We start from the raw sequence: 27235 nt of genomic DNA, 5'->3' as shown, positions 1-27235 counted from the left end.
GTACACCTGGGCAACAGGCCAGGGCCTAGCAGTGAGGAAGGATACCTGTGATGTCGTGTAAGTCCCTTCACTCTGGGCCTCAGTGTCCCCACCTGTGCCACAAGAATGCAGCACCTTTCCTCCCTCCAGAGCGGCCCGGGCCCGCCAGGAACCCTTGCAGCACTGGGTACTTTCTCCCTAGAAAAGGTGCCAACTTGACAGGTTTGCAAATATCCCAGAGGTCAGGGGCCTCTAAGGCCCATCCAGGAAAACCAGACCCCCTCCTGAGTGCCTGAGGTCACTCGGCCGGCAGATGGCGCCAAGGACATAGTGCTGTGACAACATGGCCAAAACCCAGGGGGTCATGGGCTGCACAGAAGCCCAGCAGATTTTAAATTATGGTATTTTGCTCGGGACCAGGCTTAATTCTTGGGCGAGGGGTCCTCCTGTACCAGTGTCTGTGAGTGGAAAGGGAGCAAAAGAGGATTTAGCCGTCCCCTGCCTAGGACAAACTGCCTAGTTCAGGCCACTGAAAGGGAGGGCCTCCAGGGCAGATGGGGCATTGGGACTGCCCAAATACACCCTCCTGGAGTGCCAGGCAGTGGGCAGTAGCACAGCCGAACATGGCAGAACCTCAAGACGGCCTGGCCTTTGCAGTGAGAACTTGGAGACTTGGGAGCCCCCCTGGGGGCGCCAAACCTGCCCGGTCAGGGCTGGGGTCAACTCTGGGACTCTCAGATACCAGGGCCTTCCTAGCCAGAGTCTCTGTGTCTGTGGGTAGTGGGGCAACTTGTGTCACAGTGATGGTTCTGGAACATCAGGTGTGTGTCCCCCTGGGACCAACGGGGCCACAGCCTCTTTCTCCACCCAACTTGACTTGTACAGGCCACTTGGGCAAGGGCTAAGGGTTCCTGGATTCTGTGCCCCACCCCAAACACCCTATTACAGCAAGCGGTAAGCCGAGGCCCGAGAAGGGAGAGGCTTGCCCAAGGGCCCGCTGGGCTTCTTTCTTCACAGTTCTCTGGCCCTTGTGAAAGCTTTTTGCTTCAACCATCTTCTCAAAGAGGCGTGGAAGCTACAGGGACATTCAGAAGGACCCACAGGTCTCAGCTGCCTGTGCTGCTGGATGAGTAAACCGTCGTGGAGTGGAACCGCTCACCTGAGTGGGGTCTCTTGCCTCCTGCAGGTGGAGGCCTTTTCCCCGGATGTCCACTTGCTGCTCCCTGCATCCTCCAGCTGCCCTCCAAAGCCTCGCCCTCCCTTTGTCCCAACCTCAGGCCCCAGGGTCGAGTCACATGCCAGATGGGGTTGAGGAAACTTCCTGCTGGACTCCTGGAATCCTGCCCTCGCCCCCTGCAGCTCCGCTCCAGCAGATCGAGTCCCAAAGCCACAGCCCCACGCTGAAGGCAGAGCAGTGGTGGAGGCCACTACCCTGGGTTGGAATCCCAGCACCTCCCAGCACCTCTACCTACCAGTTCTGTGCCTGGGCCCAGTCCTTAACCTTCTAGTGCCTGAGTTTCCTCATCTGCACAAAATCGGGTAAATGGTAGTCCTCTGTCAGAGCCTGGAGGGGTAAGAGCTCTGTGTTTGCTAACAGTGTCAGCTGCGTCCTGAGCCATCGGTGCCCTAAAAGCCAGCACACCTGAGGCTTCCTCTGCCTCATATGCTGGCCCAGGTCTTGCACCCACATGAATGCTGGAGGAGCCAGGCATCAAATGGCCCCTACAGTCTCCTACCATTTCTCTGCCAAGTGGTTGTTCAGACTCAGTCAGTGTGACCCAGGCTGCCTCCAGTCATTGTCAGGAGGCCCTTCTTGTTCACATGTCTTCCCCTGAGAGCCCTGTCTTTGGTCCTGGCTTCATCCTCTGAGGCCATTGAGTACAATCTGGTTGTCCCTTTCGGAGACAGGGAATCAAGGTCACCTTGTCACTTGTCGCCTTCAGGTAAAACTTCCTAGTTTCTTGTCATTCTGCATGACTCAGCTGTGAAACTTGGACAAGTTTCCTAACTTTTCCAGGCCTGATTTTCCTCTACTGTCAAAGCTAGAGACAATCTGAGCTTCTCAAACTGGTGAGAAGCCATGTCATGGGGGTCTGCAAAGTCCCCAAACAACTAATCTATAGCATATAAAGCCTTGATTTTAGTGGAGGTTTATTAGCACTTTATTGGTAAAATAGTTGTAGACAACTCAACAATACAACCCAACTTAAAGATGCACAAAGGACCTGAACAAACGACCCCCTCTTGAAACGTATTTAGGTTGTTTCTAATTTTTCACCATTATACATCATGACTGCATGGATTTTAAAATGAGACTTGGGCATTTGAGGACCTGTTGGACCCGTAGAGGACTGCTCTGTGCTCTGCCCCTCTTCCTACTTCTGGCTCTGACCTTCCCGCTCTACCCTTAGCCTTTGGAGGACATACCAAGAGCTGCTCTGTGCCTTGGTTTCCCCACTGGTGGGCTTCAGTAGGAAGACCCTGTAGTTGCTCTTCTCCCCAGTGTCTGAGTCTCCTTTAGGGTGGGGAAAGGATTAAAGCTAATGTGGGTGCAGGACCTGGGCCAGCATATGAGGCAGAGGAAGCCTCAGGTGTGCTGGCTTTTAGGGCACCGATGGCTCAGGACGCAGCTGACACTGTTAGCAAACACAGAGCTCTTACCCCTCCAGGCTCTGACAGAGGACTACCATTTACCCGATTTTGTGCAGATGAGGAAACTCAGGCACTAGAAGGTTAAGGACTGGGCCCAGGCACAGAACTGGTAGGTAGAGGTGCTGGGAGGTGCTGGGATTCCAACCCAGGGTAGTGGCCTCCACCACTGCTCTGCCTTCAGCGTGGGGCTGTGGCTTTGGGACTCGATCTGCTGGAGCGGAGCTGCAGGGGGCGAGGGCAGGATTCCAGGAGTCCAGCAGGAAGTTTCCTCAACCCCATCTGGCATGTGACTCGACCCTGGGGCCTGAGGTTGGGACAAAGGGAGGGCGAGGCTTTGGAGGGCAGCTGGAGGATGCAGGGAGCAGCAAGTGGACATCCGGGGAAAAGGCCTCCACCTGCAGGAGGCAAGAGACCCCACTCAGGTGAGCGGTTCCACTCCACGACGGTTTACTCATCCAGCAGCACAGGCAGCTGAGACCTGTGGGTCCTTCTGAATGTCCCTGTAGCTTCCACGCCTCTTTGAGAAGATGGTTGAAGCAAAAAGCTTTCACAAGGGCCAGAGAACTGTGAAGAAAGAAGCCCAGCGGGCCCTTGGGCAAGCCTCTCCCTTCTCGGGCCTCGGCTTACCGCTTGCTGTAATAGGGTGTTTGGGGTGGGGCACAGAATCCAGGAACCCTTAGCCCTTGCCCAAGTGGCCTGTACAAGTCAAGTTGGGTGGAGAAAGAGGCTGTGGCCCCGTTGGTCCCAGGGGGACACACACCTGATGTTCCAGAACCATCACTGTGACACAAGTTGCCCCACTACCCACAGACACAGAGACTCTGGCTAGGAAGGCCCTGGTATCTGAGAGTCCCAGAGTTGACCCCAGCCCTGACCGGGCAGGTTTGGCGCCCCCAGGGGGGCTCCCAAGTCTCCAAGTTCTCACTGCAAAGGCCAGGCCGTCTTGAGGTTCTGCCATGTTCGGCTGTGCTACTGCCCACTGCCTGGCACTCCAGGAGGGTGTATTTGGGCAGTCCCAATGCCCCATCTGCCCTGGAGGCCCTCCCTTTCAGTGGCCTGAACTAGGCAGTTTGTCCTAGGCAGGGGACGGCTAAATCCTCTTTTGCTCCCTTTCCACTCACAGACACTGGTACAGGAGGACCCCTCGCCCAAGAATTAAGCCTGGTCCCGAGCAAAATACCATAATTTAAAATCTGCTGGGCTTCTGTGCAGCCCATGACCCCCTGGGTTTTGGCCATGTTGTCACAGCACTATGTCCTTGGCGCCATCTGCCGGCCGAGTGACCTCAGGCACTCAGGAGGGGGTCTGGTTTTCCTGGATGGGCCTTAGAGGCCCCTGACCTCTGGGATATTTGCAAACCTGTCAAGTTGGCACCTTTTCTAGGGAGAAAGTACCCAGTGCTGCAAGGGTTCCTGGCGGGCCCGGGCCGCTCTGGAGGGAGGAAAGGTGCTGCATCACTGAGCAGCGTCTCCTTTGCTGCTTCCACGGGAGCTTCTCTCTGGGCCCACGTGAGGCGGGCTGCCTCCGAGTCCCCTCCCTAAGCTCCAGGAGCCTGAATGATGTCCAGGAGGGAATGGATACAATGGGGTCCCTTGTGCCCTGGCTCTCAGTCTGCCGGGTGAGACCAGCACAGCTGCCTGCCCTTTTCCCCTTGCCTTTCTCGCCTCCCTTCTCCTTCCCTCCCCTCCCAGTTTTTCCTCTCTCCCTTCTCCTCTCCCTTCCCCTGCCACACCAGACCTCTGAACCTCGGTTAGCACCCACCTGGTGTTTGGGGCAACCTCTTTCCCTCTCCATGCCTCAGTTTCTCCACCTATAATGCAATGATTCTGGATTCTCATCCAAGGAAGGTGGCATGGGGAGGGCTATGTGGTTCCTGTTTGGGTGGCTGTGACCATTCTTTCTGGACACACCTCCTGGTGCTTGTGGGCAGGAGTCTTTCTGGGGTATACACACATCCAGCGGTGGAATTGCTGGAGCACAAGGGACATGTAGTGTCAACCCAACTAGATAATGCCCAACTGTTTTCCAAAGCGACAGCACCGATTTACAGCCCCGTCTGGATGAGCTTTCCTGTTGCTGCCTGTTCTCGCCAACGGTTATCTTTGACTGACTGACACTCATTTGTCTGACGAGTATAATGTGGACTATCGTCGTGGATTGGGTTTGCATTTCCCTGCTTACTGATGAGGATGGATATCCTTCCATAGGTTTTTGGCTGTTCCTGTAAATTCCCATACAAGATGTGTGCCCATTTTTTCTAATGGGTTGTCTTTCTTACTTATGGAATTCTTTATGTATTCTAGATGGTAATCCTTTGTTGGTTATGTCTCACCAATATCGTCTCCCAATTTGGTCTTGTCTTTCCACTTGCTTTATGGTGTCCTGTTTTACTTTTAACTTTTTATTCTGACATAACTTCAGATTGACACAGAAAAGTGGCAAAAGTGGTACAAAGAATTCCTTCGTACCCTTCACCCAAATGTTAACATTTCACCATATTTGCATCCTCTCTCTCTCTCTCTCTCTCTCTCTCTCTCTCTCTATGTATATATATGTGTAAAATTATACTATATATAATGCACACACACACACACACACACACACACACACACACACACACTTATTCTCCCCTCTCCCAAGATGCTTGAGAGTAAGGGGCAGAGGCAGAATGATGTCTTTTTACACCTAAATATTTCAGTGTATATTTCCTCAAAACAAGAACATTCTCATAGGTAAACATAATCACTGAGCAAGTCCCAAAATCAGGAAATTAACACTGATACACAACCATTTTCTAAGCTACAGTCCTTATTCAGATTTGACCAATTGTCCTAGTACTGTCCTTTAGAGCAAAAGCAAATCCCATATCATGTGTTGTATTCCGTTGCTGTGTCTTTTTATGTCCTTTAATCTGGAACAGTATTTCTTCATGTTTCATAAGTGACATTTTTGGAAATTATAGACCAGTTATTTCATAGACTGTTCCTCAATTTAGGTTTGTCTAATGTTTATTCACAATTAAATTAAGGCAATGTATTTTTGATGCTTGTCCTTCTCAGTGCAGCATACCCGGAGGCACGTGATATAGATTGATCGATCCCATTGCTGGTCTGTCAAATTTCTCCATATGGAGTTACTATTTTCCCCTTTGTAATTAATAAGGATATTGTGTGGAGATACTATGGGACTATGTAATTACCCTGTTACTTTACTGGTTAAGTCCACTCATTTTATGTCCATTGATGATTTTGCCTGAATTATTAATATGATAGTTATCGAATAGTAGTTTTCTAATTTCGTCTTTCCTTGTACCTCTGGTAATTGGCTTTGTACTATAAAGAAGAGCTTTTCTCCTTCTCCTCAAATTATTTATTTATACCTGTATAAATTCATATACCTGTATATGTTTTTTGTTGTTGTTGTTTTTTTTAAGATTTTATTGGGGAAGGGAAACAGGACTTTTTTATTGGGGAACAGTGTGTACTTCTGGGACTTTTTCAAGTCAAGTTGTTGTCCTTTCAATCTTAGTTGTGGACGGCGCAGCTCAGCTTCAGGTCCAGTTGCTGTTGTTAGTTGCAGGGGGCGCAGCCCACCATCCCCTGCGGGAGTCAAGGAGTCGGACTGGCAACCTTGTGGTTGAGAGCCTGCGCTCTAACCAACTAAGCCACCCATCTGCCCCCTGTATATGTATTTTTAATAAGTTTATTTGAACCAAAACTCATGACATATGAGCTGGGGAGCAAGATCTCAAATGCTCCAATTCATGTATTCTTTTATTCTCACCTCACTAACTGTGACCACATGAGGGGATTCTTTTAATCCTTCCTATCCTTATTTTATTTTGATGCTCACATTGCCCCAGATTTGGCAGGTGAAGCCTCTTTACCTGGTTTCTGTGTTTTATGACGTCTTTTGCTCAACAGGATTTCTTAACTCAAATGAAGTTTAATTTATTGATCTTCCTTCATGGCTGGTGCTTTTTATAGCTTGTTTAAGAAATCCTCCCCTACTTGACTTTAGTCTCCTATATCTATTTTTAAAAGTTAGAGGTATTTGTCTTTCTCTTTCAGCCCTTACTATACCTGAAAGTAATTTATATTAACTTTTTATTGAACTGTAACATGTATACAAAAATATGCTCAAAAGAGAAATGTAGAACTTGGTTTATTTACCTCGTACAGGAGTAAGTAAACAAACTCCTATAACCAGCGCCCTGATGGATCAAGAGACAGAACAGTCACAGAATCCCACAAGCCCCTCTTGTATCCCCTTCCTCATGGTTGGGATTTTTCAGGGCATAGGCTTTATTCTCAGTTCTGCCACCTCTAACGGGTAACCCCAAGATGGTCCTCCAGAAATGAGTTCTTTTAATAATACTGGCAAATTATTCTCTTTTCTTAAAAAGAAAAAAAAATTTACCTGCAAGGTCTTTCATTTTCTTAAATTTTTTTTTTTTATTGTGGTAAAATACACCTAACATGGGTCGGCCCAGTGGCTCAGGTGGTTGGAGCTCCGTGCTCCTAACTCCAAAGGCTGCCGGTTCAATTCCCACATGGGCCAGTGGGCTCTCACCCACAAGGTTGCCAGTTCAACTCCTCAAGTCCCGCAAGGGATGGTGGGCTCGGACCCCTGCAACTAAGATTGAACACGGCACCTTGAGCTGAGCTGCCTCCCGGATGGCTCAGTTGTTGGTTGGAGCGCGTCCTCTCAACCACAAGGTTGCTGGTTCGACTCCCACAAGAGATGGTGGGCTGTGCCCCCTGCAACCAGCAATGGCAACTGGACCTGGAGCTGAACTGCGCCCTCCACAACTAAGACTGAAAGAACAACAACTTGAAGCTGAACAGCACCCACCACAACTAAGATTGAAAGGGCAACAACTTGACTTGGAAAAAAGTCCTGGAAGTACCCACTGTTGCCCAATAAAGTCCTGTTCTCCTTCCCCAATAATAAAAAAAAAAACCTAACAAAGTTTACCATTTTAATGATTTTTAAGAGCACAGTTCAGTGACATTAAGCACATTTACACTGGTGTGCAACAATCACCACCATCTACCTCTACAACTTTTTCATCATCCGAAACTGAAACTCTACCCCTTAAACAGTAACTCTCCATTCTCCCCTCCCCCAGCCCCTGGCAACCTCCATTCCACTCTATTCTCCCCTCCCCCAGCCCCTGGCAACCTCCATTCCACTTTTAGTCTCTACGAGGTTGACTACACTAGGTACCTTATATAAGTGGAATCATATATTTGTCCTTTTTTTTCCCCAAAGAGTTTATTGGGGAAGGGGAACAGGACTTTATTGGGGAACAGTGTGTACTTCCAGGATTTTTTCCAAGTGTCCTTTCAATCTTAGTTGTGGAGGGTTCAGCTCAGCTCCAGGTCCAGTTGCCATGGTTAGTTGTCCACCATGCTGAGTGGACCGGCAACCATGTGGTTGAGAGGATGCACTCCAAGCAACTGAGTCATCCGGGAGCTCAGGGGCAGCTCAGCTCAAGGTGCTGTGTTTAATCTTAGTTGCAGGGCCCACCATCCCTTGCGGGAGTCGAGGAGTCAAACCGGCAACCTTGTGGTTGAGAGCTCACTGGCCCATGTGAACCTCGAAGCCATTGAGAGCCACTGGGCCCATGTGGGAATCGAACCCTTAGCCTTCGGAGTTAGGAGCATGGAGCTCCAACCGTCTGAGCCACCGGGCCGGCCCTATTTGTCCTTTTGTATCTGGCTTATTTCACTCAGCATAATGGCTTCGAGGTTCATTACTGTTGCAGCATGTGTTGGAATTTCCTTCCTTTTTAAGGCTGAATAATATTGTATGTCCATTCTATGTCTACCACATTGTGTTTATCCATTTATTCACTGGGACAGTTGGTTTGTTTCTACATTTTGGCTACTGTGAATAATGTTGCTACAATCATTGGTGTACTTACATTTTCTTTCGTTCTAACTCCAACTGGCATGACTGAAACTTGAAAGGTTTGGGGGTGTCACTGCAAAGAGGTCCTGGGCCCTACATTGTAGGTGAAGTCTCCATTCTGAGCCCAGATCCCACATCCCATGTCTCTTCCACATTGTCTCCTGAATGACTGACTCGAAGGCATCAATATGCAGCTTAACACAGACCTGAACCTTTGCTCTTTCCCTGCAGACCTGTTCCTTCCCACTTCCCTATATCAGTAAACAGCCCTGCAGCCACCCAGCTATACCAGCTAGAAACCTGAATATCATCTTTGACATTCTCATTCATTCATCCCGACTTCTGACATTTTTTCCTCTCCAAAAAATTTCTCAAAACTGCCGTTTTCACCTCCCTCGGCCACAACCCCACACCAAGTCTCCTGGGAGAGTACAAAAGGATCTTCACTGGTTTCTCTGCTTCCACTTTTGCTCTCAGTATCTCCAAACTATTCTCTATCTTATTTCCAAAGATGGGTAATACAAACATGATTTATAAATTCCTGCTCTACTGGTCACCTACTGGTGCCTTGCATGCCCAGAGGCAACAGCTGTTCTGTTCCCTGATTCCCTTCCAGACAGTCTGGGCGTCCTAGAAACTCACGTGGCTGGACAGAATGCACTTCCACCCCATCCACCCACATGGCTCAGGGCCTCCTTTTTTCGCTTTACACTCCATCTAGGCGCCCTTTCTCCATTATCACAAGTGGACACCATCGTCTCTTCAGCAATGTTGGGCTTTTCAGGCTGGACCGAATGTACCAGGTTCTGGCCATTACTCCTCTGTTCTAAAGCTAGACACTTGGGACAAAATACCTTGCTCTCTTCTTAGTCCCTCCTGGCCAGGAGGCTCTTCTCTCAGGGCTCAGTTTTCTTTCTTCTTTTAAGGCAAGGCCCTCATGATGACCTCCACCTACCTCAACAGCCGTTCCCCCAGGCTCCCCGTGTGTTCCCCACACCCAGGATCTTGAGTCAAGTGATTTAGGGCTGTTTTCAAGTCACCTCTTCTGGGCGACCTGCCTGCCACATTACCTCTAGCATAGCACCTACCCCCGTCCTCCATGGCTCTCGACACCAATTGGGACTATAAGTTTATGAGTGCATTTTCTATGCCCTTCCTTTAGAGAGCAGCGCTGCGCCCTGATGCCAGGCCCAGCAGGAATGTTCGGCCTGGGAGGAGGAAACCCGCTTGCACCGCAACTCGTAGTTAAGCGGAGGAAGACTACGACTCCCAGAAACCCTTTCGCCTCGGGTTGGCGATTCGCCGCCCACGCCCTCCCCGCGGAGGAGACAAAACTGCACATGTGCAAAAAGACTGCGCGGGCGCGGTGGGGACTGCACGTCCCAGCAGGCCGTGCGGGCAATTTTCGTCCCTGCATAACGACTGCCTTCCGGCTCGGAGGGGCGGGGCGGGGCGCGCGACTGAGCCAGCAGCTGGAGCAGCAGCAAGAGAGCGGCCCCGTGGCCGGTGGGCGCTGTCCGCCATGGAGGCCGTGCCTCGCATGCCCATGATCTGGCTGGACCTCAAAGAGGCCGGTGACTTCCACTTCCAGCCGGCCGTGAAGAAGGTGAGTGTGCCTCGTCCCCACCCCCACTTCTTCCGCGTATCTTCGTCGTCGGCCAGCGCGTGACGCCCCCTGTGCGTCCATCATCGCCCCAGGCCCAGTTGCAGGGTCGGGTGAGACCAGGAGGGGCCTCCGCCTGCTTTCCTCGGCCTTGCCGACTCCCGCGCGCCCGCACATCTTTCTCCCCGTCCTTGCCCACCCGGGGCTGGCACCGCAGTCTCATCGGAACCCGCTTCCTGGCTTCTGTCCTGGGCCATCCACCCTTCCCACCGTGGCACCACACTTCCTCGGTGTGACGCTCTGGACCTAGTTCTGCTCCACTCCTTCTCACGCCAGAACCGCCCCGCGGGGAGCGGTGGGCGGTCCTGACGGTCTGGGTTGAACGACTGTGCCCGGCTCTCGGTGTGCGGTCAGCCTACGACTGGACTGGGACGGACGCCAAGGATATGTTTTAAGACAAGAGCCTCGGTGATCCCGAGGGATGCCTAACCTCTGCTGTTGGGGTCTCTCTGACTCTTGGTGCAATTCTGTCTGGTCTCAGAAGAAGAAGCCTATTCGGGAGCCCTTTGAACCAAATCATAAAGTTCCATGTCATTTTGGGGAGGTTTACTGCTTTTCATAACTGCCCGGAGGAGGCAAACAGTGCTGTAGTTCCCGGAGAGACCTTAGCAGTTGTTGCGTTGAACCTTTAGTTGGATGGAGGCAAGGGACCTTTATGGTGAGATCAGGTGTGGCTGGTACGAAGAGGGGCCAGATGAGTTGATTGGGTGTCCGGTGCCCTCGGAGACATCTGCCTGGGGAAGGGCCACCAGGTTGCATTGAGGGTCAGAGCAAAGTGAAAAGGAACAATCCGGAGGCTGTTGCAGGCTGGCATCCTTGTAACCACGATGTGTTTAGCACAGCAGCTGCCAGAGTAAGTCCCAGATAATCCAAATAGTGCACCGCTCAGCAGGGTGCTTGAGAAAAGAAATAGGAGAAAGAAACTGAGTTTGGAAGTCATTTCCCAAGAAGCTATCTCCCTTTGTCTTTTTACACCGCCATGGCTTTAATTCAGACAATAATTTGTATTCCCTTGAGTCCATCATTTAACCTCTTTGTACCTCCTTTTCCTCATTTATAAAACCAAGAAACTAGATTTATGGATCTAAAATTCCAAAATTTTGTTACATATTTCCTAGACTTTGGTCTCTTCTCCATCTGCTCTTTCATGGACTAGTACAAGTAGATGCATTTTTCTAAAGCTTAACAAAACTCCTTTGTTTTCTAGTTCAGCCCTAACCTATTCAGAATTCTCCCTGACCTACCCCAGTTCTTCAGCATTTTCTGAGGGCCCAGGATGTGCTTCTGATGGAATATCCCGGATTCTGTTCACACTCAGCCACTTGCTGTTCCCTGCACAGTCTCTGCCTTTGGTTGTGGAATTCCTCCCATCCAGCTCGCATCTTTGCCCGGTGGGGTGGGTTTGGGGCCCTTCTTTAATCTCTGTATATTGGTTTTGTCCATCTTTCAGGGTCCAGGTTAAGCTCTGTCTCATCCTAAGCCTTCTTTAACCTTTTCATTTGGGTTAATCTTTTCCTTCTCTGAATCCCTAACTCTTGTCATTCTTTTCCTGGTGACAGTTCTGTGTACTATATTTTAACATTCTCCCTCCCCCCATTCAATTGTAAGTGACCTGAAAGGCCTCTGAATGTTCCTCACAGCCTAGCAGGGACCCCTCTACATAGTTGACGCTCAGGAAAATGTTTCTCAAGTGACTGACAGTTGAGAGGGAATTTAGAGATGGTGACCATAACTTTCTGGGAATCCAGTGGATAAAATCTTAGCCTAGAAACTCCTGGGAGATAGTTTTGCTTGAAGTTAGCCTTTAGTGCTCAGGTAGCTCACACCTAGCCAGTGAGGTTATTGTGAGCAGTGACTTCCCTGGGAGTCAGGGAGTTGCTTAGCCTGAGGCAGTATCAGCTGCTGAAGAAACAATTTCCTGGACATCAGCTCTTTTTCTTTGTTTCCCCTTCTTTGGGGCTGGGAAAGATAACCATTTATTTGCTAGGTTAAGCTTGTAGCATGTATTTGCATGAACCCACTGAAAAGAAGTAGCAGCCTGGGTAGTCTGGGCTGTAGAATGGCCAGCTTCCTCAGGCTCTTCTGGAACTCAGTTCCTGCAGAGGGGACTGCAGAAGCCACTGCGCCTGGGAACTCTTCCTGACCTGGACTCCTCCCCGACCCTAGAGCCCCCACTCTGCCTTCTGCCTCTGGTATTCTTGTCCTTTTCAACCCTTGCTCAGAGATGCGAGAACATTCACCAATGACTTGGAGCTGAGGGGAAGAATTTAGGATAGGAGGGTAAAAATTGGTTCGGTTAAGGTCAACCTGTCAAGCACTGTGCTGAGCCCTGATGACAGAGATAAAGAAGAGGCAACCCATTTTTTCCATGGAATTCATGGTCTAGTAGAGGAAATTTAGAAGTTAGATGGTGACATCAGTGGAAGAGAAGTATGTGCAACAGACCAGGAGGGCCTGTCAGGGAAGGCTCGCCAAGGAGGTGGGTTTTGAAGGATAAATAGGAGGTAAAGGGTTTCTTTTTTTGTGAGGGCTGGGCTTTTGGAAAAAAACTCCCATGTTGGTTACGGTCGATGTTCACTCCTGATGGACGTGCCTTTAATTATGGAATAATGTGAAATGCGTACCAGGAGAACAGCAAGCTGGTGTTGAACTGCAGTGCCAAGCTTTAGGTTGGGACACCTGGACCCACATAATTTTTCAGGGGGGAAGTGCTGCTGGCCCTGCACCTTCTCTCCTGTGCGTTAGAGGCCGGAGTGCTGACTCACTCTGTGCTCTTCATCAGTGAGTGATTTGGCCACAGGTGTTAGTGTTTGAAGTTCTTGCCTCTTCAGGTCCCAAAGGCTTGCCCTTAACCAACTGCACTTGAGTTCAAGTCAAGGTCACTTGGACTGCGGTGTTGCATCTGTCCCTGTTCATTCATTGAACGAGCAGTTATTGAGTGACTGTTACGTGCCAGCCTGGCAATCCTGGACTGGATGTGATGACAAAAATTCCTGCCTTCATGGAGCTTCCCTTCTGGGGATCCACCTACTAACCCATCGTCAAGGGCAGATGACCTTACGGTAGCCACCCTGCCAACCAGGTGGCTTCTGGCCTTTCCGCTCTTCCCACTCGGGCTCGATTGATCGTTCTAGCTCTCCGCTTTCCCACCAGGTTCCTCCAGAGGAGCTGCCTGCTATTCAAAGCCTGCCATCGTGTCACTGCAGCCTGCCTCTAGCTTCACTTCCCCAGGCCTCTCTTGCAGGAATGTTCACATCTGGTCCTTGTCCTTGTTTTGGTCCTTCCAGGAATTTCTTTCCTCCGGTTCATCACTCAGGTTGAAGCTCCTCCGAGTCCCTTTAACCGCTTGACCATTGCACCACCCTCCACACTCAGTTGACCTACCCCAGAGCGCATGCTCTTGTTGCCTCTTCTTACTGTTCTTATTCACACGGAGGTAGAGCCTGGTTTTCAGGTTTGTGGAAATTCACCCCCCTGCCTCCCCCCGACCCCTTTCCAGATTTCCCGTGGGACAGTGGACTCTTGAAAAGCTTGCCACACACACAGAAAGGGAAAAAAGATAACCAGAGGCCTGAAAGGGTTCTGGCCCCTCAGCAATGCCAGTTACCTGTGGTGGTGATTTGTCTTAAATCTTATCATAGATTTGGAGTCACCAAGCCGGTCTGTCTGAGCCTGTCTGCCCACTTGCGTTTTACAGCAGAGTGGCTCCTGGCATAGACGACCTGGATTATCCAGGTCATTCTTTTCTGACTTGAATCTCATACACCAAAGACCCATATCCATTTCACACCAGATTCTTTTTTTTACTTGGGAAGTAATAAATACTTGCGTGAAGAGAGTGCTTAACAAGTGTTGGTTGAGTGACAGTTCGTTCTAGCATCTTCCAGGAGTTGTAACTTGAGTCGTCCTCACTGGTGGGGTTCAGAAGAGATGTGGGGGAGACGCCTTGGGTGTTGGGTGGGAAGACTAGGCGAGGAGGAAGTGGTTCTCACCCTGGTGGTCTTGGCCTGTAATTTGGCCTCCGGCTGCTGACACTCAGGGGCTGAAGATTTCCCATGGCAGTAATACTCCTTTCTCTGAATAAAATTAATCTCATTTAAAATTCAGTAACAGAGCACATATTGTGTTAATTAACAATATTATATGTGGGACTCCTGTGTTTTTGTGAAACAGCTCAAGGAATACCCAACTTTGAGTTAACTCTGCAAGTGGAGGGAAAAGTGTATGGTGAACAAAGACAATATTAACACATGAGGCCTTTTATTGCCTCTTCTTCTTGGGTTATTGCTTTAATTAGCACCAGGAAATTCCAAGATGTATCAAATTAAGAGTAAAAACTAGACACCTCTGCCACCCAGGGGGTTAAAAAGCATACACAAAAGAATGACAGTATAAGAGAAAGTGACACACAAGGTATATCCCTGAGTCGGGAGTCAGGAAATCTGAATTGGAGTTCCAGCACTGCCGTTGCTCACCTCTGGTTCCCCTTTTTCTAATCTGCAGAGCAATGGCAGGACCCAGGATGGGTGTTGGCAATGATCTCATGTGCCTCCAGCATTCGGTGAAAGAGCAGAGTAGCCATGGAAATAGCACAGATCCTGGAATCAGACCTGGGTTTACCTGCCACCTCCTCCACTTAATAGCTGGGTAACCTTCAGGGGCTAGAAATGATGACGTAACTACTCTGGTCCTCGCTGGCCGCACCTGTAATATGGAGCGATGATGTGCTTCATAAGCTTGTAAGAATATACTTCATAATGCGCGCGAGTCCCTAGTATTGGTCTTGGCATATTGTAAACAATATTTTCAGCCTACTACCCTCTTTCTTGGTTTAGGAAATAGCTCAAGTCCTTCTGACAGCTCTGAGTTAAACATAGCAGGTAATACCGTGTTTCCCTGAAAGTAAGACTTGTCTTATATTAATTTTTGCTCCAAAAGATGCATTAGGGCTTATGTTTAGGGGACGTCATCCTGAAAAATCATGCTAGGGCTTATTTTCCACTTAGGTCTTATTTTCGGGGATACATGGTATTGACCCCATTTTACAGATGAAAAAGCAAAGCCCAGATCTCACAGCAACCCAGGGGCACAGCCAGGACTTAATACTCTTGTCTCAGTGGTTCTCTTAAGAAATGGCCTTTCCATTCTCTTTTACTGTTTTTCACTTTTAACTCCTTCCTTTCCTTTTTTCCCCCAGAAGAGGGTCCCCAACTGCTCCAAAGCCTGTTCTTCCTAACCCCAACCGACTGTTAGTTGTGTGCGTGCACTGGCGTCCTGTCGGTGCCTACGTTTCTTACTGTCGAGCTGTGGTGCCAAGGCCCGGGCCCTGCGAGCTGCTGGGCTTTCCTTCTCAGGCTCTGTCTGGAGCTTCAAATCCTCGCAGACTTCGTTGTGAGCTCTGCAGAGTCCGGACCACAGAGAGACTATGAGAGGGTCTCTGTCCTTTAAGAACCTTCAGACAGTTTCCTTACTCCATTAGTGGGGACAGTGATCAGCAGTCACAGAGGATTTTGTCGGCGTTTAAAACGTAATGTGGCTAGTCCACTGACTCACTGCGTAGCCAGGGATTTGTTTTCTTGTCCCATTTTTTAGAGCTATTTATGAGAACCACATTTAAAACAACAGAAATGGATTGGTCTAATGGGTGGGTAAGAACCTGGACTCTGGAGCCCAGAGACCTGGGTTTCAGTCGTCGCCCATCCGTTACTGGTACTTTGACGTTGGCCAATGCCCAGTCTCCTGATTTTCTCATCTGTAAATGGTGATGATAATAGTGTCCACCTCTTGGGGTTTTAGAAGGATTGAGCCGTGTTAGGAGCTCAGCACAGAGCCTGGCCATGGGAGGCGCTCTGTAAGTGTTTGCTGCTGTTGACCTTGGAGGAGTCACCGACACTCTAGGGGCCATTTGCTGGGAGTGGGGGGCAGCTCCCTCTCCTCCCCTTTGTGTGGACAGGGACAGAGGTTCCCAGCCATGTCAGGTGTCCCCCGTCCCTTTGGCCTCTATCCCCCGAGGCCTCTAGGCTCCCCTTGCCCTTCTTTTCTCTAGCCTCAGGGTGGGCCCCTAAAATCTCTCACCAAAAAGGAATTCCCATTTAGATAGTTACTTTGTACCAATAGCTTGGGTCACATTTTATATTTGTGCTTTTTGGAGGAGGGGGTGGGGGGTTAGTGAGATCAGAGTGAGGATTGTTCACCAGGAGCCCATAGGTGCACTTCGGGGTGTGAGTCCCCCGGAATTGTTGGCACATTTTTGTGTTTATGTGTAGCTGAAAATTTGTCGTTGAAGATTTCTTTCATGGCTTTTATCATATTCTGAGAGGACCCACGAAAGGCTAAGAACCATTGACATAGGCGGGAAGTGTTTTTCAGGTACTGTTTAGCTCTTTAGCTACTCTTAAACGTTTATTCTCCAGATTTCAAACATGCTGAAAAGTTGAAAGAATATATGCAGTAGTCAGCCAAGGTCTCGCTTCCTGCTTTTGATAGTTACATTCACCATATTTGTGTTCTTTCCCTCCCTCTCCCTCCGTCCGTCCCTCCCTCTCCCCCCTCCATATATATGTACGTACACACACACACACACACACACACACACACACCCCTGTATATACATATATATGACTTCAGCATATCGACTTATAATTTTTTGACTTTATGATGATGTGAAAGTAGCATAACATTCAGTAGAAACCATATTTCAGATTCTGAATATTGATCTCTTCCCGGGCCAGCGCTATGCTAGATGATTCTCTCGTGATGCTGGGCGGCGCCCCATCAGCCACGTGCTCCTGAGGGTACACAACAGGTACCACTCTGCAGTGGAGTAGTAGATGCACTTTGACGTATGATATTTTCAACTTACAGTGGGTTTATCAGCATGTAACCCCATCGTAAGTTAAGGAGTGTCTCTAAATACATACGCGTGTGTGTCAGTTGTATGTATGTTGGCACATGCTAAGAGTAAGGACATTCTCCTGTATATTATAACGTAACCACACATTTTCATTACACCCAAAAACCCACAAGAAATTTCTGCTGTAATTTATATTTAAATTTCATCTATTGTCCCCAAAATACTTTTTAATGACTTTTTTTTTCCAGACTCAGATTCAGTCAGGGTTCCCATATTTAGTTCTGTTTCTTTCATCTCTTTTAATCTAGAATAGTCTCCTGCCCTTCCCCGTCCTTATGATGTTGATTTTTTCCAGAGACTGGGTTAGCTGTTGGGTAAAATGTCCCGTCTTCTGAATTTCTGAGTGTCTCCTTCTAGTGTTGTTCAGTTTGTTCATTGTCCTCTGCATTTCCTGTAAAGGTGACCACCTGCTGAGAATCCAGCACATCTAGTAAGGCCCCCAGCATTCCTGATGCACTCATTATTGGGGGGCGTCACTGGGTGGCTCTGCTAGAGGCACACAGTCTGATAGAGGCATGTTCAGAATGTGGGGAGCAGCAGCTCACATTCAAGGCAGTGACATTGCAGCTGTGTCTTAGTAGGGACGACAGGGACAACTGTGGACAAGCATTGAGACCCGAGAGCAGTAAGTCCGAAGGACTGTTGGCTGGGTGTCCCTGGGAGGTGCCAGATGACAATCTTTGAGGGCTGTTGGGAGCAAGTTGTGAAGGGGCTTGAACCTGTGCTGAGGAGATTCATTTCGGTCCTGGAGGCTCTGGAGAGCTGCTGTTGCACATTCTCTTCAGATTACAAGTTTTCTCTTTAGGTGACACTTCATTTCCCATAATCTCACTCTCCTGAGAAAAGCATGTTTTGGTTCATTTTTTCCCCAGGGGTGTGTGTGTTTCAGGAGGATTTAAAGTTAAGTGTGACATTGGAGTGTATTAGAAAGACAGTTCTGGCCACTAAATAGGGGATGGGTTTGAAGGGGTGGCCAGACGTGGCAAGGGGATAGAAAAGAAAGCTCATGGCCACACAGGACTTTCAGGAGGTACACCCAGCAGGAGAGGGGTCAGGGTCAGGTTCGGGAACCTGACCGATGGTGCTGTAATAAGCTCAGCAGTGGCTTCCCTTCGCTCTGTCTGTCCTTGTCCTTTCCCTACCAGGGCTGGTAGGAGCTGTCACTCAGCCTTCCGGCTCCCACATGGCGAATTCCTTGGGCATGTGCCATCGGTCCTGAGAAGGGACCCCAGGAAAGGCATGAGTGTGCTGCTGGACAGAACAGCCACCTCTTCTCAGCCTGTAGCGCCTCCCCCTCCCTCACTCACCCTGCGTAGGGCCGTAAGGAACCTTGTGCCGTGGGCGCCAGTGCCCTAGTGTCTGTGGGATGAGTGGCTCTGGCCCTGCAGATTGCTAAGCCGGACTCCACGCACTGTGGCAGCCCGGTTCCAGCTGCCTCCTGTGGGGGCCTTTGGCCCTGGCCGTGCCTCCGGCTTGGTGAGTGTGCTCACTGTCCGGGGCAGTCAGTCTTGAGGCGTGAGTGGGCAGGCATGCCAGCCCCCCTCTCTGGTGTGGGCAGCGGCCTTCGCTGTGCCCCTTCTCCTGTGTGGGTCGTTCCTGTCGCACATCTGTGGTGCCTTTTCCCAGCCAGGAGGGGGGCTGGTGAAGAAGGCTTTGCTCCCACTCTGGTTTGCTGCCTCCTGCCTACATTTGCTGTCAGGTTAGGATTGTGGTTGTGACCCTAGAACACAGCAAGCTTCTGTCCTTGAGGGAGGCTTGAATTTGTGGCCTGTTCGGGGTGCTCAGCTAGCTCTGTTCCCTGGCTGCCTGAGCTGGCCGAGCCCTGGGCTGCGCACTGAGGGACCGGTGAGGACCCGCCAGTCTTATTTTCCATTTTGCTCAGAGGAGGCTCCATGGTCAGCGTCTTGGTGCTGCCGGTTGTTGAGTTCCCCGTGGCCTGGGAGGTGAGCGTGGGGTAGGGCGCCTGGACTCGGTCCTGAGCCCTGACGAGAGAGGGCGCAGGGGAGTCTCCTCTAGCCGCACTTTACCTTCTTTTCTCTCCCTCTCTAGTTTGTCCTGAAGAATTACGGAGAGAACCCAGACGCCTACAATGAGGAACTGAAGAAGCTGGAGTTGCTCCGCCAGGTAGGAGGGTAGGAGTTTACGCGGGTGGGAACAGGATTGGTTCGATAGGGAGGTGAAGAAACCATCTGGACTGTGTTCTTATTTTAATGCAGTATTTTGTCCTCTGTAAAAGCAAATTTAATGATAGAAAAATTGGAATATGTTAAAAAACAAACAAAAAAAAAACAGTCCTAAAAATCCTTTTCACAGTTTTTTAAAATATATTATAGAATTGTGTTTATATATAATATATACGATATAAAACCATAGTAGGATCATGTACCACCCATGCTGCTTTTTTCACTTAACATATTGTGGCTCTGTTTCTGTTTCTGAATCAGTGAACATACAACAGTAGTGTTTGTAACGGCCCTTGATCATTGCATTGCGCTGGAGTTTAATCAGTCTCCTCTCAGAGCGTTAGGTTAGTTCCGTTTCTCGCCATTATAAATATGCTCCGTGTCTGTGCGTACTTGGGCCTTCATAGTAGGATTGTTTTGGTACGAATTAGTGGGTGAACAGGATGTATGTTTTCATTTATACCCCCAGCAGGGCGTGGGCCTGCTCCTGCTGTTCTTTTCAGAGCTGGCATTCTGGTAGGTGAAAAGGGTATTTAATTTTAATTTTCAGTTATTTGGTTAATAGTAAGGTTTCACAATTGTTAATGTGTTTGTTATCCATCCTCTCTTAGGAATTGTCTGTTAATGTCCTTTATCCATTTTTTTATTAGTGTTATACCTTTTCTTATTAATTTATAAGAAATTCATACATTAATGGTATTGCTTCTTTGTGTTATATGATGCAAATATTTTTCTCAGTTCATTGTTTTTGTTTATTGTGTTTTTGATGCAAATTTTTCAAATTTTACATATAAATATTTATAAACGAGATCCATCTCAACTTTCCCTTTACATTATCGGCCTTTGGTACACATTTAGAAGACCGCCACCCAAATGAGATGTAAACAGTCACTGATGGTGTTCCGCTAGTACTTTGTGGTTTTGGCTTTGACATGAATCTTTATATGGCATTTATTTAAGTATACAGTATGTGAGAGACAGCTTGAACTGTAACTTTCTCTCCATACTTTTTCTATTGTCTTGAAACACTCTTATGCTGAATTCGTCTATGTACTTTAGGTCTTTTCAGAATTTCCTGTTTCCTTCCATCATCCGCCTTCCTCTGCCAGGCCCATGGTATTTTAAGTATTGTATCTGATAAGACTAATTCCTGATACTAACTTTTTCATCTTTTCCATACTTAGTCTCGTATGAATACTTCTCAAGTGAACTTAGAATCTTTTTGTCAAGTTCCGCAAAATAGTGTTGGGAATTTTGTGAGCGCGTAACATTGATGGATTGATTACATAGAACTAACATCTTTACAAGGTTCCTTTCCTCCACATTTCTTTAGATTTTTTTTTTTTCAGGTTTCTCAGTAAAGCTACAGTTTTCTTCATGATGTAGGTTTTACATATATCTTGTTAAATTTATTTCTGGATTTTTTGTTGTTGCTGTTGTTAATGAGCGTCCTTCCTCCTCCCTTCCCCCATCATATTTTCTACCTATTATGGTTAGTGTAGAGAAAAACAGTTGAGGAATTTTTCTTTTGTTTTTTGTCCTGAGCAATCTGTTTTGTTAATTCTCTTTTTTCTAATAGTATTTCAGCTTATTTTCTTGGCTTTTCCAAATACACAAGTTATATAATATACACATAATAATTTTGCCTTCTCTCCAACAGTTGTTCTCCTTATTTTTTTGCAATTGGCAGGCATTTCCACAATTGTGAGACTGTCCGACCTGATTCTGGTGTCTGAGATGTCAGCATTGAGGCCGTGCTGGCTGCTGTGCTGGTTTGAGATGACCTGTTTCTGCATTTGGGGGCGTGCAGTTGGTAGTGGGTACCACAGTCCTCTTAGCAGCTCATAGGGAGCAGGAGTGTCTGCATTGTTAGTCACTTTGCGTTTCTGTGAATTAACAGATCATAAAAACTGTAGAAAACTTGGAAAATATGAGAATTACAAAGAACAAAACAACCATGTCCGGAGACAGCCATTGTGATTGGATACGTTTCATTTTTATTTAAAATGCCAGAAGTTAAAATAACATTGCTAAAGCACGAGTAGATGGCATAATTTTAATTGTTGAAAAATTTGCTTGAAATTTATTACAAGTGTTTTCAACCTTTCTTAGCAATAAACAATGACCAATAACCACAGGTTGTTTCTGTAATTAATATTATGGGGAAAAAATTTTTCTAAAGAATTACACAGTATTGAATAATTTCAGCCTCAACTCTTCCTTTGCCCCAAGCTGAGGGCAAAGCTTGATCCCCAAATAAAGAGAACTAAGAGGATCTCTTCATCCACCCTCTTTATGTATTGGAGTTCTACTCATGTATTATTCTTGCTGTTAACAGGCATTTGTTAACCCTTTCTTAATCTCAGATACTCTTCTAGGCACCATGGGTTCAGCAGTGAACAAAACAAAGTTGCTGTGGAGTTAGGTGGAATTCTGAATAAGATTCCTTGAGCCACAGAGGCACTGGTGTGGCACTGTCGGCATTAGGCCAAATCTCCAGTGGCAGGGAAGAGGGCTGGGGAGTGAAATCCTGAAAAAAGGATGCCCATTGAATGGGTGGCTTCATGAGGGATCCAGAGAGTGTGACGCTGGAGTAATGGTTTCATTTGGCAGTCCTTTGAATGAAGCTTTATTCTTCCATTTCCATGTTGCTTCTTGAATGCCTCCCTCTGCCTCCTGAGGTTGCATGGTCCAGCCCCAATCATCCATAGTGTGGTTTATCATAGAGACACAGTTCCTGGACTAAACAGGTATGCAAACCAGACCTAGAAGATTTGATGTAGGCTCCATTCTCAAGCAAGAAACTATTTTGCTGTTCACTTCATTGTGAAAGAGTTGGAGACATTGTTATCAAGGCCAAGTGCCAATTTGTTTATTTCACTTTTGAAAATTTTGCCTAAGAGTTTGAACAGTGGAAGGCCCCAACTAAGGGAGCAGCATACGAGTATGTTCATCAAGGATATTCACTTATAATTTTTTTGTATTGTCTGGTTTTGGTATCAGAGTGATGCTGGTTTCATAAAATTAGTTTGGGAACCTCCTCCTCTTTACTTTTTTGGAATAGTTTGAGGAGGCTAGGTATTTATTCTTAATTGAATGTTTGGTAAAATTCACCTGTGAAGCCATCTGGTCCAGGACTTTTGTTTGTTGAGCGTTTTTTGATTACTGATTTGATTTTGTTAGTTGCTATCAGTCTGTTCAGATTTTCTGTTTCTTCCTGATTCAGTCTTGGAAGATTCTGTGTTTCTAGGAATTTATCCATTTCTTCCAGGCTGACCAATTTGTTGATATATAATTGTTTGTAGCATTTTCTTATAATCCTTCATATTTTTGTGGTGTTGGTTGTCACTTCTTTTTCGTTTGTGATTTTTGGTCCCTTTTTTTTTTCTTGATGAGTCTGGCTAAAAGTTTATCAATTTTGTTTACCTTTTCAGAGGTTTTATTCAAGGATTTATCAATGGTTTCATTGATCTTTTCTACTGGTTTGTTGTTTTTTTAAGTCTATTTTATTTATTTCCTCTCTGATCTTTATTATTTCCTCCCTCCTACTCACTTTGGACTTTGATTGTTCTTTTTCTAGTTCTTTTAGATGTAAATTTAGATTGTTTAGTTGCAGTTTTTCTCGTTTCTTGAGGTAGGCCTGTATTGCTATGAATTTCCCTCTTACAATTGCTTTTACTGTGTCCTGTAGATTTTGGGTTGTTTTTTCATTTTCAGTTTTATTGTTTTAATGATATCTTTTGATTTCCTCCTTGATCTCATTGTTAACCCATTCATTGTTCAGTAGCATGTTATGTAACCTCCATGTGTTTGTGTTTTTCAGTTTTCTTTTTATAATTGATTTCTAGTTTCATACCATTGAGATTGGAGAAGATGCTTGGTATAATTTCAGTCTTCTTCAATTTATTGACACGTTTCGTGGCTTACCATGTGGTGTCTCCTGGAAAATGTTCCATGTGCACTTGAAAAGGATGTATATTATGTGGCTTTTATGTGAAATGCCCTGAAAATAACCAATAAAGTCCATCTGGTCTAATGTGTCATTTAAAACCACTGTTTCCTTTTTGATTTTTCTAAGTCTTGATCTATCCATTGATGTCAATGGAATGTTAAAGTCCCCTACTATTACAGTATTACTGTTGATCTCATCCTTTATGTCCATCAGTATTTGCTTTATATATTTAGGTGTGTCTACATTGGATGAGTAAATGTTTACAAGTTATATCCTCTTGTTGGATTGATCTTTTTATCATCATGAAATGTCCTTTGTCCTTGTTACAGTCTTTGTTTTAAAGTCTATTTTGTCTGATGTAAGTATATTGCTACCCTAGCTTTTTTTTTTTTTTTTTTCATTTCCACTTGCATGAAATAACTTTTTTCATCCCTTTCAGTCTGTGTCTTTTGACTGAAGTGGGTCTATTATAGGCGGTATATGTGTGGGTCCTGTTTTTTTTTAATGCTTTCAGCCACCTGTGTCTTTTGATTGGAGCATTTAGTCCATTTACGTTTAAAGTAATTCTTGATAGGTATATAGTTATTGCCATTTTATTGTTTTTATAGTTCTCTGTTCCTTATTCTCTTCCTGCTTCTCCTGTATGTTGATGAATTTCTATAGTGTTAGGTTTGGATTCCTTTCTCTTTATTTCTTATTTCTTACAGATTTTTGGTTTGTGGTTACCATGTGCTTCATATATGCCAAACTATGTTTATAGCAGTCTATTTTAAGTTGATGGTTTGCTTTTAAGTTTGAACACATTCTGAAGTCACTAAAATTTTTATTCACTCTCTCTACTTTTTTTGTCCTTATTTTTTATTTCTTTTGTGTATGTATATTTGTATGTATCCCTTAATTTAGTGTTGTAATTACACATGATCGTCCTACTTTTGTCTTTAAACCTGTGTATGAGCTTTATAGTTGTTTGATCCACTGCTTTTACTAAGTGTTTGCCTTTGTCAGTGAGCATTTTTTTCTTTCCTATATTTTCTTATTTATATTTTTTATCTTTTCTGCTTAAAGGAGTCCTTTAACATTTCTTGTAATACTGGTTCAGTGGTGATAAACTTGAGCTTTTTCTTGTCTGGGAAACTCTTTATTTCTCCTTTGATTCTAAATGATAGCCTTGTGGGGTAGAGCGGTCTTGGTTGTAGGTCTTTGCTTTTCATCACTTTGAATATTTCCTGCCATTCTCTCTGGCCTACAAAGTTTCTGTTGAGAAATCACCTGATAGTCTTATGGGAGCTCCCTTGTGTGTAACTAACTACTTTCCTCTTACTGCTTTTAAGATTCTCTCATTGTCTTTAACCTATGACGTGTCTTGGTGTGGGCCTCTTTGGGTTCATCTTGTCTTCCAGATTGCTGATTCGATCCTCTGCTTAATCTAATCTGGTGTTGATTCCTTCTAGTGTATTCTTCATTTCATTTATTGTATTCTTCAGTTATGATTGGACTTTTTAAAAAATCTTTTTTGTGTTTTTGTTGAAGTTCTCACTGAGTTAATCTATTCTCCCAAATTCATTGACTATCCTTATAACCAGTGTTTTGAACTCGGTTTCCGGTAGATTGCTTGTCTCCATTTCATTTAGTTGTTTTTCTGGAATTTTGTCCTGTTCTTTCATTTGGAACATGTTTCTTTGTCTCCTTATTTTGATTGACTCCTGGTGTTTGTTTCTATGTATAGGTAGATCTCCTATATCTCCCAGTCATGACAGTGGCCTTATGTAGAAGGTGTCCTGTGGAAGTCTCCCTGGTCACCTGAGTCAGGTGCTCCATGGGTGTCCCCTTTATGGGTTGTGTGTGCTCTGCTGTTGTGATTGGGCCTCAGTTGCTGCTGACACGTCAGTGGGTGGGGTTTGAACCTCAGGCTGACTGGCTGTGAGGCCTGGTTGTGAATACAGTTGACACGCTGTTGTGCGGGGGTTGAGCCCATAGAGTGGGAGTTGCTTTAGTGGGGCTGTGGTGCCAGCCGAGGCTGCCCTTCAGGTATATCTGTTGTAGAGCTGATTGGGTGGGGCTGTGATGCAGCTAAAGCCAGGAACGGGATGTGTTGAGTATGGAGCTTCTTGAGAGGGCCTCTGGTGCAGGCCAAGGTCAACTGCCGCTTGTGCTGGGTGTGGAATCGCTTGGTAGGAGCTACAAGGTTATCTGTAGTTGGTTGCTGCTTGTGTTGGGTTTAGATTTGCTTCGGAGAAGCTGTGCTGCAAAACAAGGCCAACTGCCATTTGTTCCAGCTTAAGATCCTTTGGTGGGCACTGTGATGCGAGCTGAGACCAGCTGCCACTTGTGCTGAGCTTGGGGCTGCTTGGTTGGAGCTATGTTACAGGGCAAGACTGGCAGCCACCTAATGCCACGCTTGGAACCACTTGATGGGAGTTACAGTCCAAATTGAGACTGGTCACTGCTTGTGCTGTGCTTGGGGCCACTTGGCAAGAACTACAATGTTTGCTGAGGCAGTTGCTGCTTGTTTGGGGTTTGAGAATGTCTGTGCGTGAGCCGAGGGCGGCCGCCACTTATGTGGGATTTGCGGACCTTTGGGGAAGTCTGCAGTGTCAAGCCTAGGGCAGCCACCACTCGTGGGATTTGTGGATTTTTGGGAAAGTTCACAGCTCAAGACAAGGCAGGCCACTTGTGTGAAGGAGCTGCTGGAAGAGGCTCAGGCTGGGCAAATGAATTGGATATTCATATTAATTAAATTTGGGAAGTTTGGAGCCATTTTCTAAAATATTCCCTCTCTCTTCTCCTTTTGGGGCTTCAACAATGCATATGTTGCTCTGCTTGATGCTGCCCCACAAGTCCCAGAGGCTCTGTCCACTTTTCTTCAATATTTTTTCTTTCTGTTCCTCAGACTTGATAATTTCAATTATCCTATCTTAAGGGTTCGCTGCACGTTCTTCTACCTGCTCAAATCTGCCTTTGAATCCTCTAGTGAGTTTTTCAATTCAGTTACTGTACTTTCCATCTCCAGAATTTCTTTTTGGCTTCTTTTTACATTTTCTCTGTATTGATATTTCCTTTTTGTTCCCTATATCATTTTCTTGACTTTCTCTACATCTTCCTTTAGTTCTTTGAGCATCTTTAAGACAATTGTTTTAAAGTCTTTGTCTAGTAGATCTGCCTTTTTTTATTCAGGGACAGTTTCTACTGGTTTATGTTTTTCCTTTGAATGGGCCATACTTTCCTGTTTCTTTGCATGCCTTATGACTTTTTTGTTGAAAACTGGACATTTGAATCTAATTGTGGTAACCCTGGCCATCAGAATCTCCCCCTTCCCCACGGTTTGGTGGAGTCGGGGGTGCTTGTTTTTGTTGTTGTAGACTGTCTTTATGCCAAGAATCAGCGGAGGTATGAGCTCAAGGTCTTCTCAGTTCTTTTCTGAGCTTCAGCCTCTTCCTGGTTATGGGGACTCTCATTTCCCCAGTATATGTGGTTGCTTTTGAATGTCACGTCAGAGTCTTCAATGTTTGGCTCTTAAAAAGGGTAAAAAGAGAAAAACCAAGGCAGTGGGGGGAAGTACTGGCCCTTTAAATCCCCTGGAAGTCACTTCAGCCAGAGGGGGAAGTGCAGCAACATCTGCTTTCTTATTTGCACCTCTAAGATCAGAAGTAGCACTCAGTGATCAGAGCACAGATCCCTCGTATTTGGAGGACAAGGTTCTTATTGCCTGTTTGACTCCCCCCAAAACTGCAAGCTGCTCCAGGAACCCGTGTAAGGCTCCCTGCCACAGGGCTGTGGGCTGGGTAGTTGGCACTGGCTAAGGGCTGAAATTGACCAGTGTTTCCCATCCATGCTTTCCTCTGCAAATTGCAAGCCTTCGGTCGACTCCAGAGTTCCAAAACACGGCGGGTACCAAAAAAATGTATACACATTTTAAGAGATGTTAACACTTTGGTCAGCGTTGATCAAGCAGTAGTTCGCCGCAATCAGAAGTGTCT

At 46.5% G+C, this 27235-nt stretch overlaps 1 protein-coding gene across 3 annotated transcripts in view; it reads left to right on the top strand.

Moving 5' to 3' along the window:
- The first annotated feature begins 9939 nt into the window (after nt 1-9939).
- PTPN23 (protein tyrosine phosphatase non-receptor type 23) overlaps nt 9940-27235 on the top strand; it is a 28578-nt gene continuing 11282 nt past the window's right edge. The window contains exons 1-2 of one of the 3 annotated variants that reach the window (XM_074312450.2): nt 9940-10153; nt 19173-19247. In XM_074312450.2, coding sequence (XP_074168551.2) covers nt 10070-10153; nt 19173-19247 — 159 coding nt within the window. In that variant the 5' untranslated portion in view covers nt 9940-10069. Of the gene's footprint in view, nt 10154-19172; nt 19248-19799; nt 19823-27235 lie in introns of those variants that run through there. The other 2 variants (XM_074312453.2, XM_074312452.2) reach the window with 2 other exon arrangements.

The sequence above is a fragment of the Rhinolophus sinicus genome, chromosome 5 (assembly GCF_057876585.1).
Source record: "Rhinolophus sinicus isolate RSI-liver-muscle chromosome 5, RSI-T2T, whole genome shotgun sequence".
Taxonomy (NCBI): Eukaryota; Metazoa; Chordata; class Mammalia; order Chiroptera; family Rhinolophidae; genus Rhinolophus; species Rhinolophus sinicus.
The sequence above is the reverse complement of the archived record's forward strand: the minus strand, read 5'-3'. Positions and strand labels throughout refer to the sequence as shown.